The following is a 15,032-nucleotide window of genomic DNA, read 5'->3' as shown; positions in this document are numbered from 1 at the left end:
TGAATTTATGTCCTTTATTTAAAAAAAAGAATGAAACTATTTTTTTACTCCAAATTATCAATTAATTGAAAAAATGATGGACAGATTAATGGACTGTTGAAATAACACTGGTCAACAATTTTTTACTCGTTTTAATCAGAGATGCAAGTCAACTCTTCTAGTTGACAGAAAAAGAAAAAAAAAATCGTTTTTACGCTGATTCAGAATCTGTCATCGTTGTTTAGGTAATGTTTACGTAGTAGTGTAGTATGAATTAAGGGTTAGGTTCATCAACAGGAGGATTATAAACTACAACACATGGTAAAAGCCGGATTGCAAAAGCTTTTATTGGTCAAATTTAAAAACAAAAAAGGAAAATATCGTAAAAACCTGATGTGCTACAAAATAAGTAATATTTTTATAAATCAGTCTCAAAAATACATATAGTGACACATAAAGCCATCTCTAGCTCAAATTAGCTGTTGATGTGTGTAATCGCAAATTACAACCCTATTAGCAATATCGCGGCTAATTTCATCCCAAAGACACCCTCTATGTGTGACGCACGTAGCAAATGATGTTTACGTGTATTAAGAAAAAAAAACCGGAACCGTCTTGTTGCCAAGAAAGTTGAATGCTTGAATTGAAGCCATAGTTCTTCTTAGTAACTGTAATTATTCGTTAACTCGGTCATTTGTGCGTTTAGGCTGTCTTTGGAAACATCCCCAAAATCTGCAACACTAGCAGCAGCAACATGCAAACATGAAAGTCGCTCGCCGCCGCAACACACGCCGGCTCGCATGTTAAAAATAGCTCGTCCGTCTGCCTCGCCGTGCGTCCCCGCTGCCGCCAACGTGCATAATTATGAGTCTTAGTTGCTCTTCGCATGCACGGCCAGTGATCCCATTACCTCCATGGAGACAATGAAGGGGTTGTGAGTGACGGCGTCAATGGTAACCCGCTTCCCTGGCTCATCCGATAATAGAGCTTTGTACTCTGTTTTCTTGCTTACTGTGAGTGAGCCACGGAAGGACGGAGTCTTCACATGACAGTGCTTGAAATACAAAACATCCATAATTTGACATGCCTTAAGCATTGCAGGGCTCCTGTGATGTATGATCAAATTTTCCCTTGGCTCATTTGACCTTGTTTGGCATTGATCATGCGTGATTATACGCCATATATATATGCTACTATTGTCCCAATGACAGTGTGTATTTGTCACGTATGTGTTGCTAGGAGAACCACTGTCGCCGGATAAAGATCCTGGGCGATTGCTACTACTGCGTGTCGGGCCTGACGCAGCCCAAGACGGACCACGCCCACTGCTGCGTGGAGATGGGACTGGACATGATTGACACCATAACGTGAGTGATCTGATGGTCCAGCTGTCCACTGTGCCTCCTGTATGAAATGTTATGATATAAAAACACTACAATGCCATTTTTTTGATTGCTTTCCTCTTTATTTTTACATATGGCTTAACCATGACGTCTGCTAGTCAGAGGCTGAGCTGCACTGAGTTTACGGACTAGTCAAGTGATTTGAGTACACTTGAGTTACATTTCGCATCCCTTACTTTTGTTATATACGGGGCAAAAATATAAATGAGACACCTTTTTTTTAGCCTCCGTCAGGGTTATAATAGATTTGGATTTTTCATTATAGTTTGTTTGCATGCACCGAAAAAAAATGGTGTGTTGAATGTACTCAATTTTACTTCATCAAGTGGTCACACAAAATAAAATTATCTGGATCCAGATGATTTTATTTTGTGGAAATGTTATTTGGAGTAAATTCAACAAAAACCTTTTTTCAGTGCGGCATTTTGAACTTTAAACTTTAAACATTTTTTTTTTCAACAAATTAGTTTATGATGAAGATTAGTGAATGTCAAATCTTCTTCGGTCCTGCTTTTTATGCCTACAGAAAGCAAAAATGGGTTTGTTTACTGTAAACACAGAGGGATTAACAGTGTACTGTATTTTTGTGTTTTTCATTACTCTTACCCTCTCCCAATATTTAATATGATTTTAAATGTGTTTGTATTGTTTTAAAAGTGTTCTTAAATACAACAGAAAAATAATACATAGGGAGGGAGTACTGTATTTAAATAGGGATATCTCACCGATATCACTTAGTGTGAGGTGGTCTGGATTGTGGAACACAACCACCACGATTGATGGGGGTTTACGGTAAAAAAAAAATATGTCCGTCCAATATATCTTGGAGTGCATGTTAAACGAATGTGTTGCTCGTACTCCCAGGTCAGTGGCAGAGGCCACGGAAGTCAACCTGAACATGCGTGTGGGCCTGCACACGGGCCGGGTGCTGTGCGGGGTGCTGGGCCTCAGGAAGTGGCAGTATGACGTGTGGTCCAACGACGTCACTCTCGCCAATGTGATGGAGGCCGGGGGACTACCTGGGTCAGTATTGGCTAAGATTCAGATTGACACAAATCAGCTTGGTAAATGCTGAGAGACACATATTTACGACATGCATGGGTGAAATGAGTCCTTGAGTGATTTGAGCACCTCAATTCATGTTATGCATGACGGTAACATCGAATGAAATGTGTTGTTTTCTCTTCTGTATTCGGCCGCAACCAAGCAAAAATATTGTCTGATTATTTGAGCGAGTTTTCAATTGGGTATCCGAATACCAAAATACTCGATAGCTGCAGCCCATTTTACATGTGATTGCAATTTAATATAGTGTGCATTAAACCGTACAGGTGCAAATGCTGAGAGACTAATAATATTATGCATTCAACAATTTCGGTGAGAATATGTGAATGCTGAGACACAAGCATTCACACTGACATTGTGCGAAAAAAATAATTATTGAGAAAATGCTGAGGGAAAAATGTTCACTTTAATGCTACTGTTCATCCAAAAAATGTAGCATGAATGCTGAGAAACAAGCATTCACACAAATGCATTTGGGCTCATTTTTTTTTACTGTTGAATGCTGAGAATAAAAAAACAAATCACACCAAGGCAATTGGGCCTCAAAAGTACTGTATGTGAGATGCTGAGAGAAAAGTATTCAAACAAATGCATTTGCACTCCAATTTTATTTACTGTTGAATTCTGAGAGGAAGCAAATCACGCTAATGCTATTGGGCATCGAAAAAAAAATGCATGTGTGAATGCGGGAAAATGAGCATTTAGACTAATGCTGTGCTCCAAAAATGTTGAATGCTAGACAAAAATAATTATACTTATCAAATACTGAGAGATAGACATCCTCATTCATATTCATGCTGAAAAAAAAATAAAGGAGAAAAAAAACCACTGAATTCTTAGAGTCAAGCATTCACTATTTCATGCCATCTGAGGATTGCTATTATTTATTGATTTTTATTTCTCTTTGGCTGTATTCCATAGGAAGGTCCACATCACCAGATCCACGCTGGAGTGCCTGAACGGAGACTACGAGGTGGAGCCGGGAAATGGTCATGAGCGCAATGCCTTCCTCCAAAAACACCAGATCGAAACTTTCTTTATCGTGCCATCCCACCGACGCAAGGTACGCCATTTTACATTTGCTATCTGTCGTGCGCTGTTCATGTCCAGGCCCCAGGGGGGAAATGACTACCGCTACACTTTCAATTGTGTTCTTTATGAGGCAGTGGCCCCAAGTGAACCCTTAATACCTTCAAGGGTGTACTGTGCAGAGATAATCCACATGGAAAGTTAGACGAGGCTCGATTGAAGAAGGAGGCTTATCTTTTGGTTGCTTCTCCTGCACTAAACTCTCGCAGGAGGAGAAAAAAAAAAGCACCCTGAGTGTAGGATACAGCATCAAGCGTGATATAATGGTGCGCTCACACATTTGATGTGCAGATGATGTCACTTCCAGCCTGTAATGGCTTCAAGTGGGGTGGGGTGGGGGTGGGGTGATGCGTTTAGCCTGTGGCGTCTTTCATCACAGATTTGCAGCGTTGAGCATGCATACAGATGCACGCGTGTGGCAAACACATCAACAGGCGGCTCTCTTCTCACATGTTCTGCTACTCCTCTAGTGGTGGAAATATGAAGTGCTCTCACTCACAAATATACTATTCAAGAACTCAATCGCTAAGATATGATTGCTGTTATAAGTGGTATTCTTTGATTGTAATGATTTAAGTGCAGTGTGTGAAGACCGAAGGTTAAAACAATTAAATTTAGATGCTACTCTCATTGCCCCCCCAAAAAATAATTTTGAATTGCTTATAGATGCCAAAATATGGTGCCATCTTGGGACACGTTGGTGTTAAAGAACTATGTTGAAGAAAGTTTAAAAACTTAATTTGGACAAAAGTAGCGTCTTGCTGGCATCATCTGGCATCTTGGTGCTAAAGAACTATGTTGAAGAAAGTTGAGGAACTTCATTTAGACAAAATTAGTGCTATGTTGACATCACCTGGCATCTTGGTGCCAAAGAACTACAATATGTTGAAGAAAGTTGAGGAACTTCATTTAGACAAAATTAGCGCTTTGCTGACATCACCGGGCATCTTGGTGCCAAAGAATTATGTTGAAGTAAATTGAGGAACTTCATTTAGACAAAACAACTACGTAGTTGGTCATCTTGTGCGGCACCTTGAGCATCTCAGTAGCAAAAAACTATGTTGAAGTTAGTTGAGGAATTCAATTTAGACAAAATGAGGGCTTTGCTGCCATCCTCTGGTATGCCAATGCACTATGTTGAAGTAAGTTGAGGAACTTCACTTAGACAAAAATAGTGTATTGTGTTTGATTGAAAACGTCGCTAAATAATTTGTATTAGTTGAACGGTATTACGTGACAAATGCACTACCTGCTGCCATGGATCCTCTTATTACGCTATATGCAGTATTGTAACCTTGCATTGAGCTCAATGACTGAGCTCAGATGTGCTAAAACTAATAATATGACCTGTTGGATTGACCCACATTGTCTCTGTGGTTAAGGTCCTAATCCCGTTTATAATGACTGCATGATGATGTGAACACACACACACACACACGCCTAAAATAATACATCTATTCCAGTACGGTCTATCATGAGTGACTTTTTGAAATCTTCCACAGATATTCCCAGGATTGATTCTGTCGGATATCAAGCCGGCCAAAAAGATGAAGTTCAAGACGGTGTGCTACTTGCTGGTGCAGCTCATGCACTGCAGAAAGATGTTCAAGGCCGAGATCCCCTTCTCCAATGTCATGAACTGTGAGGATGGTGATAAGGTAAGCACTCCCGCTGTGCTTACTGATTTTTTCCTTCTTTTTCTCAGAGTTTGTGTAAATAGAATTATAAAACAATGCAGTGTTTATATCCCTTGGACAATCGTTCTCAACTGGTAACACCCACATTTTCTCACAGTTGTTCAGTCGTGACCCATTTTGATCTATTTAATTTAATTGTGAATTCTGAAGGCCTTTACATAAGTGATCTGATTTACTTAATTTTATCTCAACATATTCCAAACATTCACGTCATGAAGGGCTAGTATTTTTCACCCCAAAATTCCCCATTCATTCCCAAAGAGGCTGAGTTTCCAACAAAGGTTGTTTAGCGTTCATTCCAATGGCACGGTCAACATTTCACATTTACATTTTTCCCCATTTGAAATTTAAATCATTCAGCTCATTCAACTCACCTTGGAAATGATTTTCAACATGCCAACATTTCCGTGCCCCGCCAAAATCGCACATTAATTTCAATGACATTTTTGAAAAAACGTTCATTACATTCAATATAATTTCACATCAATCTATATCGTTCAAAATCATTCCACATTTCAATATATTTTCATTCAGCCTTCACGTGCAATATCTCCAGAAATTGCAAATCTCTATATTTTTATTGCCTCATTTATTTATTTTGTTTAGCTTATCTACAAATGGCCTGGCCCATCTATTCTTTTTAAAAACCCAAATGTTGCCCTTGAGTATAAAAGTTGGCCCACTCCTGTTTTAAGTGAATAAATTAAAAAAAAATATACAAGAGTACTCATGTTTGTGTGGACTGTACACTACTTACTGTATGAGTGGAGACAAAAGAAAGTAAAAACGGAGGCACAGTGGTTATGCTCCAATGCCCACTATTTTGCACCTCTCCTCACCGTGGCTGCCAAAGACACTTAGTCTCAGCAGGGTGCATCCACTAATGAAGTTAAATGTGACGGCAGCGGCTTCATTTAAAAGTATAATCAGCGGCCCGCTCGTATTGTTGACGCTGATAACGCTCCCCAAGTGTGGCCATTACGACTTCTTCTTCTTTTTCTTCATTTTCTTCTTTTCTTTTCAATCCCTCCTCTACCCTACACACACACACAGCGGAGGGCCATGAGGACGGCGCCGCAAAAGCTGAGAAACAGACCCAATGCCAACCAGGCCAACGTGGTCCAAAGCAGCCCCAGAACGCGGGTCAACCGCTACATCGGGCGGCTGATCGAGGCCCGGCAGACCGAGTCGGACACGGCCGACCTCAACTTCCTCACGCTCATGTACAAGTGTTCGGAGCGCGAGCAGAGGGTGAGCCACGCTCTAGAACACCAGTTCGTTTTGGAGTGGTATTTTTCTGCCTTTTTGTCCTTTGTTGTTGTCACAGTGGCAGCATTAGGGAAAGTGGGGACGAATTCACCTGGCGTTTATCTGCCTTTGACTCTCTCTTGTCTTCTGTTCAAGATATATTAGAGTTAACGAACACTAATGAAATAACTCAAACTAAAATTGAAAGAACATTTTCATTAACGAGAGTGCTTTTTAAAAAAAAGCGAATTAACTGAAACTACATTTTAGAAAACTAACTGTAATTCTAGAGAAAATGTCCTTCATTTTAGTCTTTGTCAATGGATTTCATGCAGTGCATGAGCTTTCGGGGTTAACTTTAAATGCCTTTATTTTGGTATTACTGTACACCCATATGGGACAAAGATGGTCAAATAATTGTTTGGATTGAAATTGTCATTTATTTTATTACTCAATACGTAGTTATTTTATCTTGCACTCCACCAATAGTCCATATATATATCACTAATATATATATCACTAATATATATATAAAGTACCAAGTACCATATATATATATATATATATATATATATATATATATATATATATATATATATATATATATATATATATATATATATATATATATATATATATATATATATATATATATATATATATATATATATATATATATATATATATATATATATATATATATATATATATATATATATATATATATATATATATATATATATATATATATATATATATATATATAGAAAAAGTCCGCTGATAGTGTAGTGGTACACACGCCCGAGTTGTGTGCGGGCAGCGTGGGAAGCGTGGGATCGATTCCCGCTCAGTGACAGTGTCTATGTGTGCCCTGCGACTGGCTGGCGACCAGTCCGGGGTGTAGTCTGCCTTCGCCCGTTGACGGCTGGGATAGGCTCCAGCAACTCCCCGCGACCCTGTATAGGATAAGCGGTTTGGAAAATGACATGACATGACATATATATATAAACTAAAACTAATACTAAAACCAATATAGCATTTTCAAATAAATAAAACTAAATAAAAATGAACAAACCCACTATAGAAACTACGGTAATTAAGACCAACTGAATTTCAACAAAAGTCAAAACAAAATAACCACCTTTTTTTTTCTCTTTTTTTAAATCCAGAACTATTATATCTTTGCTTCTGGCTCTCCTCGAAAGAGCCCCTCTTTCATACCTGGTCACTGTGTTTAGAGCATTACATAAAGGGCACTAAAACTCATAAATTGATTTTATCTTTTTAAACCAGTTACAACTTTTGACAGTTGAAAAGCGGAACATTCAAACCATATCAAACTGTACGTCTGTACTTGGGTGGAAGATGTCTTCCACCAACTTTTCTTCTTTGGGACAATTGTAATGAACAGTCCTGACCACGCTCTGCTCTTTTTGGTACTAAAAAGTACCATCAGGTTCCGGATGAGTACTTCACCAGCGCGGTGGTTCTGTCGCTGATCCTTGCTGCCTTGTGTGGCCTTGTCTATCTTCTCATCATACCGCAGTATGTATTGTGCATAAACAAAACTGCTACTCTGCGTTATTTGTCAACCTATTCTTACTTTTACTTTTTTTTATGGGGTTTCAGGGGCACAGTGGTGCTGGTGCTGCTTGTCTTCTGCATCTGTTTCCTGGTAGCATGTATCATGTACCTGCATATCACAAGAGTACAGGTGTGTGCACTTTCTTCTCTTTCACATTTTATGGTAGATTACCATAAAAAAAAAAAAAAATCATAAAATTTAAATTAACATAATGGCAGATAATTCCGAACAAAGACCTTTCTCTTTTTCTGACGCACATGGTAACTCACAGATGTGTCAAACGTCCGCATGTAGCACCGACTACTGGCAAGGAAGACTTACTTGATGTCAAATTTTCTATTTTTTATTTTTCGCTTCAAGTATCAGTGGCTGGTATCGGCACCATTCATGAGTAACCGATACCTTGAAATAAGACCGGTATCGGTCAACCGATACCTGGTATTGGTACTCGCCTATCCCTAATTATTATTTCGCAAAATAACTTAAATGTACATGTGACAATGTATATTCTCTCATGTTTCGCGAACCAGTGTTTTCCAGGGTGCCTGACCATTCAGATTCGCACTGCTCTCTGCATTCTCATAGTGCTCTTAATCTACGCCGTGGCCCAGGCCTGTGTGGTAAGTCTTGTTTAGCATGTGCAAATGGCATTATAAAGTGCACACTTTTATTTTCTTTGCCCTTTATACAGGTGGGCTGCATGCCCTGGCTGTGGGATCCCGCCAATACCAACAGCTCCATCGTCATCATCGACATAGACAGCGGTGCCAACCATACCATGGCCGAGCTACCCTGCGAGGGCGCCCGCTACGCCTTCCTGTCATGCGCAGTGGGGACGCTCACCCTGGCGCTCTTTCTGCGCATCTCCTGGTTGCCCAAGATGGCGTTGATGCTCCTGCTGGGGGTGCTCTACATCACCGTGCTAGAGCTCAGCGGTTTTCGCAAGACCGCCGGGTGAGTGGGGCGCCGGGCTCAGCGGGGGGGCGCCGACATCATACGGGCTGCTCCGCAAAATGGGGATGCTTGCTAGCGGCTTTGATTTTACGCCATTTCCGCAAATGGAAGTTACACGTTAGCCCGCACATTTCACTTGGGAAGTGTTGCTTTTCTCTGATTCAGGGAGGGAAACAGATTAGCAGGAGTTAGTGGAGCATTTACAGTACCGGTACTCAAGCACATGCACTCCATTTCTCCCATTTGAAGATTGACAGTGGAGTTCTTATGATTTTGCCTGATTTTGCCCCCAAAATAGGGGCACAGTGGCCTTCTGGTTAGCACGTCTGCGTCACAATTCTGAGGTTGCGGGTTCAAATCTCAGCTTCTCGTGAGGAGCTTGAATGTTCTTCACATCTCCATACATGCCTGTCAGGGCCATCCAAGACTCCAAATTTTCCATAGATAGCCATTATGAGTGTGAATGGATGTCTTTAGTGCTAAAATGTGATTAGGTGGTGAGCAATTCAGGGTGTATCTCACCCATTATCGTGTAGAAAATGGGTGGACGGCTTCATGGACATATTCTAAATAAAATGGCTGTAATTCATGAATGATGAATACCCTAGTTTGTGTGGAACCTGAATTCTAGCTAATCATAACATTACAGTCCATAATAGCAGTCCTCGGATACCATGCAAATATGCCCCCTAGAGGCTGTGATCTGCATAGATGAGGACATCAAAGCAATCTGATTGGACACTTGGTAAATGTTAAAAGTCCTTTATTATTTTTTTCTTCATTTTTGTGGCATAAGTACACTACTTAAGAAGTACTTAAGATGAGGAAAATGAACAACTTACCTGTCCTGATATGGACACATATTTTGTCATACAATATAGAGGAAATAAGAAATTGCAGTGATATAATCTACTAATTATAGTCCAACATTCACACAATTAGGCAAGTAAATGTTGGGATCAAACCCACATTGTTGTATAACTTAACACGTGTTTGCTGTCGGCTGTGTGGGGGATCACCTCAAGCCTCCCGTGTAGTTTTTCCTGGGTGGTCCGGCAACCGGTGCTGACTTTGTGCTTTGGTCTCGTCCACAGTGGGGGGTCCTTCCACATCCGGGGCTCCGAGCCCATCCTGTCTCTGTTGCTCTTTGTCAGTGCCCTGGCCCTCCACTCCAGGCAGCTTGACCTCAAACTGCGCTTGGACTTCCTGTGGGTTGTGCAGGTCAGCCAACGTGTCTTCGTCACAACACAAGAAAGTGGACAATTAATGTACATACATAATATTTATGTATATAGAAGCTGCCAGGTTTCTGTTCTTTGGCAATAATGAGGGTAAGGTGTTTGTTTTGGCTCCATTTAATTAGGAAAAGGACTGTTTAGTACATAGTGAAAGGCTGAAGTTGGCAAAAAGTGATGTGACCAGTTAAAAGGGAAACCCATATAAGCAAGGGGTTTTACTGACCCCAGCTGGTGAAAATGTGAAGGAATATTGTGTAGTTATAGTTGGCTCCAAAAGTGTCACGATTTTCTGCACCATCAATCAACATGTGACTTATGTATAAAAAAAAAAGATGATGGCATTTAGATTGAAGGAATTGTGGTGATTTTACATTGAGTGCATCCATTTTCACTAGCTCAGAAGTATTGGGATGTGTGACATAATTTATAAATCTCAAGAGATTTTTAAATCTTAAGATTTGAAATTGAGCACAAAATACATTAGCCTTCCTTCAACTTTTTCACCCAAGATAGCCCCTCTGCAACATCCTGCTAGCACCCTGCTAAAAGCAAAAGCTAGCCTCCATAAAGACAATAAAAAGATTCTTACTCATGGAGGTCAGCACCACATACACTATATGTGTATGTACATTATGTGCATTGTCAAATTGATGGCGCAATCAAGCATGTGTGAATTATCAGAAGCTAACGCTGTCAGCTAATGCTAATCTGTGCTTCCAACAAAACTCACTGCAACTCTGTTTATCCTTTGGCTTTGACAAAACAGCTGGGATGCCACACCCATTGAGGATATGGGTGTTACAGCACCATAGTGTTACTGTGAGAGCCAATGCTTTGAAGTAGTTTCTCAATTCCGACCCAGATCAGATTTTTTTGCCCATATGCGACCTGTATCTGATTTTTTTTATGACAGTCTGAACGGCTCAATTCCGAGTTTTTCAAATCCGACTGGGTCGCTTTCATATGTGGTCCTAGATCGGATACGTATCCGATCTTTTCCAATGCGACGGCGGTCTGAACGGCCAGGTCGCATATATCCGAGATTGACGTCATCCGGAGCCCAAAATGTGCTGCGCACAGGCCGAGGGAAAGTTCTGACAGCAGGGGATCTAATCTGCAAAGTTGTTTTGAGTAACTCTATTGACTTTATATTTTACTTTCATTTAATCCCAGTTGAAACATGAAGCATAAATTTGACATTTATGGCGATCGTAGTAATTCAGCCACGGCTCAGATCGATTCATTTTTTATGCACGGCTATGACGATTTTCCCCAAATACTATATTTATTTCTGCCTCCTACCTAATCGCTTCACTGTATAAATGCCCCGACACGCTGGACCACATTTACTTCCGCAAACACGTCGGGAGTGACGTCGACCGTTTCTTCTTCTGCGCATGCGGGTCACTTTGGTGGCGCGTGTGTTCATACAGCAGACAAGAGCGAGGTTGCATTTATAATGTAATATGAGCGCTTACACAAAAAAATCTGATTTTTTGAAAAAATCCAAATCGAGCATTAAGACCTGCGGTGTGAACCTAGCCCGAGTTTCTTTGAGTCCGTGTGAGTAATTGAATGAAATTCAAAGCCACATTACCACATTGATGAACAAAGGCTGACGGTAAAACAGAATTTCTGCCATTACAGTTAAAGTGAAGTCCTGTGGCGGACTTTAGGACCATGCCTCTCACCCAGCAGGTATACAGTTCGGGGCGTGTTTGCATGAATGTTTTTGGCGCCATATTGGATTGTGTTTATTCTCTTGTTGGCAGTCGAGGAATAAAGACGTGTTTACAGTCAGTCATGTGCGCACCTTTTCACTGCCACAGTCCGGCTATCGCTTGTGGGTCGGGGATCTTTGCGCAGCATAGTGGACCATGTCCAAGGTGAAACGTAAGGTGTTACGTAAATTAGCATAAGTGCAGAAGTACTCGCTTGCAGATCAATTCTCAGAAACAGGCAGGTAACAACATATTTTTCTTTATATTTTCCATAATATGTCCTCTTGAATTTCAAGCTATGTCCATGTACGCATGTCGCTAACTGTGTGAGCGTGTCTCGTGACAGGCGGAGGAGGAAAGGGACGGCATGGAAAAAGTCAAACTGGACAACAGGCGGATCCTGTTCAATCTGTTGCCGGCACACGTGGCCCAACACTTCCTGCTATCCAACCCCAGGAACATGGTGAGCCCAGCTCATAGACAGGCAGACACACACAAACAGGTAGACCATCACAAAGACTGCCATCGGAAGACATAACATTTACACATAATTTCTTCTTTTTTTTTTTTTCTTCCAGGATTTATACTACCAGTCCTACGCACAAGTAGGCGTCCTGTTTGCCTCCATCCCGAACTTCAACGACTTCTACATCGAGTTGGACGGCAACAACATGGGAGTGGAGTGCTTGAGATTGCTCAACGAGATCATTGCAGACTTTGATGAGGTTTACTTGTTTTTATTATTGACTGGTAGTTTAAGAGAGTCACGCTTGATGTGGATTTTAAACTTGAATGTGGATCCTGCAGCTCATGGATAAAGAGTGCTACAGAGATATTGAGAAGATCAAGACCATAGGCAGCACGTACATGGCAGCCGTGGGCCTCGTACCAACCATTGGAACCAAGGTGAGACACTTTTGCGTGTGTTCTATTTTATGCATCAATGAAAAAGCCCCTATGTATTTACAAGAGACCTGATTCGTATGTAAAGATCCATGCTTTTTTTTTTCTCTCCACGCAGCTATGGCACATATCCCAACTATGCCACTTGAGAGCCCCCAAAAAAATATATTTACTTGAACCATACAGTACAGTGTAAATCTAACCAAAGTGGCCTCTTGTAGCCTAACCGACAAATTCTCATATACACAGCAATTCTTTTGTCATTTTTTAAAACTTTATTTGAATTTTTTTTTTTCAAGGTGAGGCGACCTTCACCTCATTTTTTTGTGGAAAACGCTTATTAGATTAAGTAGTTATTATTATTATTATTATTAGTAGTAGTAGTAGTAGTATTATTATTATTATTTTGAATTAGACTTAGAATTTCATACACCAACCACTTATCTTTGCCTTTGGAATGCCCGTTCAGCCCATACGATAACAATGTAAAATCCCATAGACAGGCTAACATATAGCATTAGTGTTGCAGCGTTATAACCCTTGAAGCAGTGGATATTTGAACACAAATGATAGAGCAGTAGATGTAAACAGCTAATATGCCAATACTCCCAGCCATATATTCTTTATCCTCTGTGAAGAAGGACTAATATATCTGCAGCCTATTGAGGAGTTACCATTTCCATGTATGTCTGTATTACTGTTTACTTCCCCCAGGTACAGCACAATGTCCATTGAATTGAAGCAAAAAGTGTGGCAAGAACTGTTTCATTCTTTGCTTTCCAAGTAATTATTTCCTTATTATGTTATTAAGTTGTTTATCAAAACATTTACCAGTGGCCGAACTTTGGAGTTTTTCAAGTTTGGCAGGTTTACTTGCTCTGTGTTGTGAGTTCAAATTAAATGTACAAGCAAGCAAAAAAGAGGAGACTCAAACAGTTGTACACACAAACGACATCCTTTGTTTACTTCTTTAGGCCAAGAAGTCTATTTACGACCACCTGAGCACGATAGCGGACTACGCCATTGAGATGTTTGACGTCTTGGATGAGATCAACTATCAGTCTTACAATGAGTTTGTCTTGAGAGTGGGTACGTCTGCACCCACCAACAACAACATACAGTGCCAATCAAACTATGAAAAGTTGTTTATGAGTTACTTGGTTTGCTCAATGTCCCATGCCGGCGCAGGGATCAATGTTGGTCCAGTGGTGGCCGGGGTCATCGGGGCACGGCGACCCCAGTATGACATCTGGGGGAATACGGTCAATGTGGCCAGTCGCATGGACAGCACGGGAGTACCAGGGAAAATTCAGGTGACAAATTCAACACATTTTCCATCCCTTTCCATGCAAATGAATAGGAGTGCTTTGTGGAATGAGACAAGCCGAAATGAAAAGAAGAGAATGATATTATGTAATTATTAACTATTATAAAGCCATATTAAATTAGTGGACATATGTGTAACACCTATCTCATGTAGATAAAATATTATTCAACTAACTATTGGGATTTTAATCAGCTAATAGTATAGCTACCATTTATAATCTGGGCTGCATTTGGTTATATGAATAGTTATTATTTATCCATCCATTATCTACACCGCTTATCCTCACAAGGGTCGCGGGCATGCTGGAGCCTATCCCGGCCGTCTTCGGACAGTAGGCGGGGTACACCCTGAATTGGTTGTTGCCAGCCAATCGCAGGGCACGCAGAGACCACCAAACATCTGCACTCACAATCACACCTAGGGGCAATTTAGAGTGTCCAATCAACCTACCATGCATGTTTTTGGAATGTGGGAGGAAACCGGAGTACCTGGACAAAACACACGCAGGCACGGGGAGAACATGCAAACCGGGATCGAACCCACGACCTCTGAACTGTAAGGCGGACGTGCTAACCAGTCGCCCCTAGTTCTTTTCCAAAATGCTATAATTCCAGACCTGCAAGTTTGACAAACATCAATTTTATCCTGTTAAAACAATTTCATTTGCTCAGTTATACAATAGATTCAGAGTCAGTATGCAATAGAATGGCATGTCTTGGTATTTATTTATTTTTGGGTCGGAGTTTATCTCATTTTGGAAAGGAGCTTTTAATTGTTAATCTTTTGTTCCATCTAAGCACAGCCTAGGCAGAGTTCTAATAGT

At 40.6% G+C, this 15,032-nt stretch overlaps 1 protein-coding gene across 2 annotated transcripts in view; it reads left to right on the top strand.

Annotated features, from left to right (window-relative positions):
* The window catches only part of LOC147141084 (adenylate cyclase type 1-like), a 42,563-nt gene that overhangs the window by 24,179 nt on the left and 3,352 nt on the right, over positions 1-15,032 (top strand). The window contains exons 5-19 of one of the 2 annotated variants that reach the window (XM_086043316.1): positions 1,219-1,346; positions 2,247-2,405; positions 3,369-3,510; positions 5,039-5,194; positions 6,287-6,484; positions 7,929-8,026; positions 8,111-8,195; positions 8,597-8,686; positions 8,758-9,020; positions 10,115-10,241; positions 12,326-12,481; positions 12,558-12,704; positions 12,787-12,885; positions 13,857-13,971; positions 14,071-14,195. In XM_086043316.1, coding sequence (XP_085899442.1) covers positions 1,219-1,346; positions 2,247-2,405; positions 3,369-3,510; positions 5,039-5,194; positions 6,287-6,484; positions 7,929-8,026; positions 8,111-8,195; positions 8,597-8,686; positions 8,758-9,020; positions 10,115-10,241; positions 12,326-12,481; positions 12,558-12,704; positions 12,787-12,885; positions 13,857-13,971; positions 14,071-14,195 — 2,088 coding nt within the window. The remainder of the gene's footprint in view (positions 1-1,218; positions 1,347-2,246; positions 2,406-3,368; positions 3,511-5,038; positions 5,195-6,286; positions 6,485-7,928; positions 8,027-8,110; positions 8,196-8,596; positions 8,687-8,757; positions 9,021-10,114; positions 10,242-12,325; positions 12,482-12,557; positions 12,705-12,786; positions 12,886-13,856; positions 13,972-14,070; positions 14,196-15,032) is intronic. The other variant, XM_086043317.1, reaches the window with a different exon arrangement.

The sequence above is a fragment of the Filicampus tigris genome, chromosome 10, assembly GCF_054856515.1.
Source record: "Filicampus tigris isolate MCC_2025a chromosome 10, RoL_Ftig_1.0, whole genome shotgun sequence".
NCBI classification, from domain to species: Eukaryota; Metazoa; Chordata; class Actinopteri; order Syngnathiformes; family Syngnathidae; genus Filicampus; species Filicampus tigris.
Note: the sequence above shows the minus strand (reverse complement) of the source record. Positions and strands in the feature narration are given on the sequence as shown.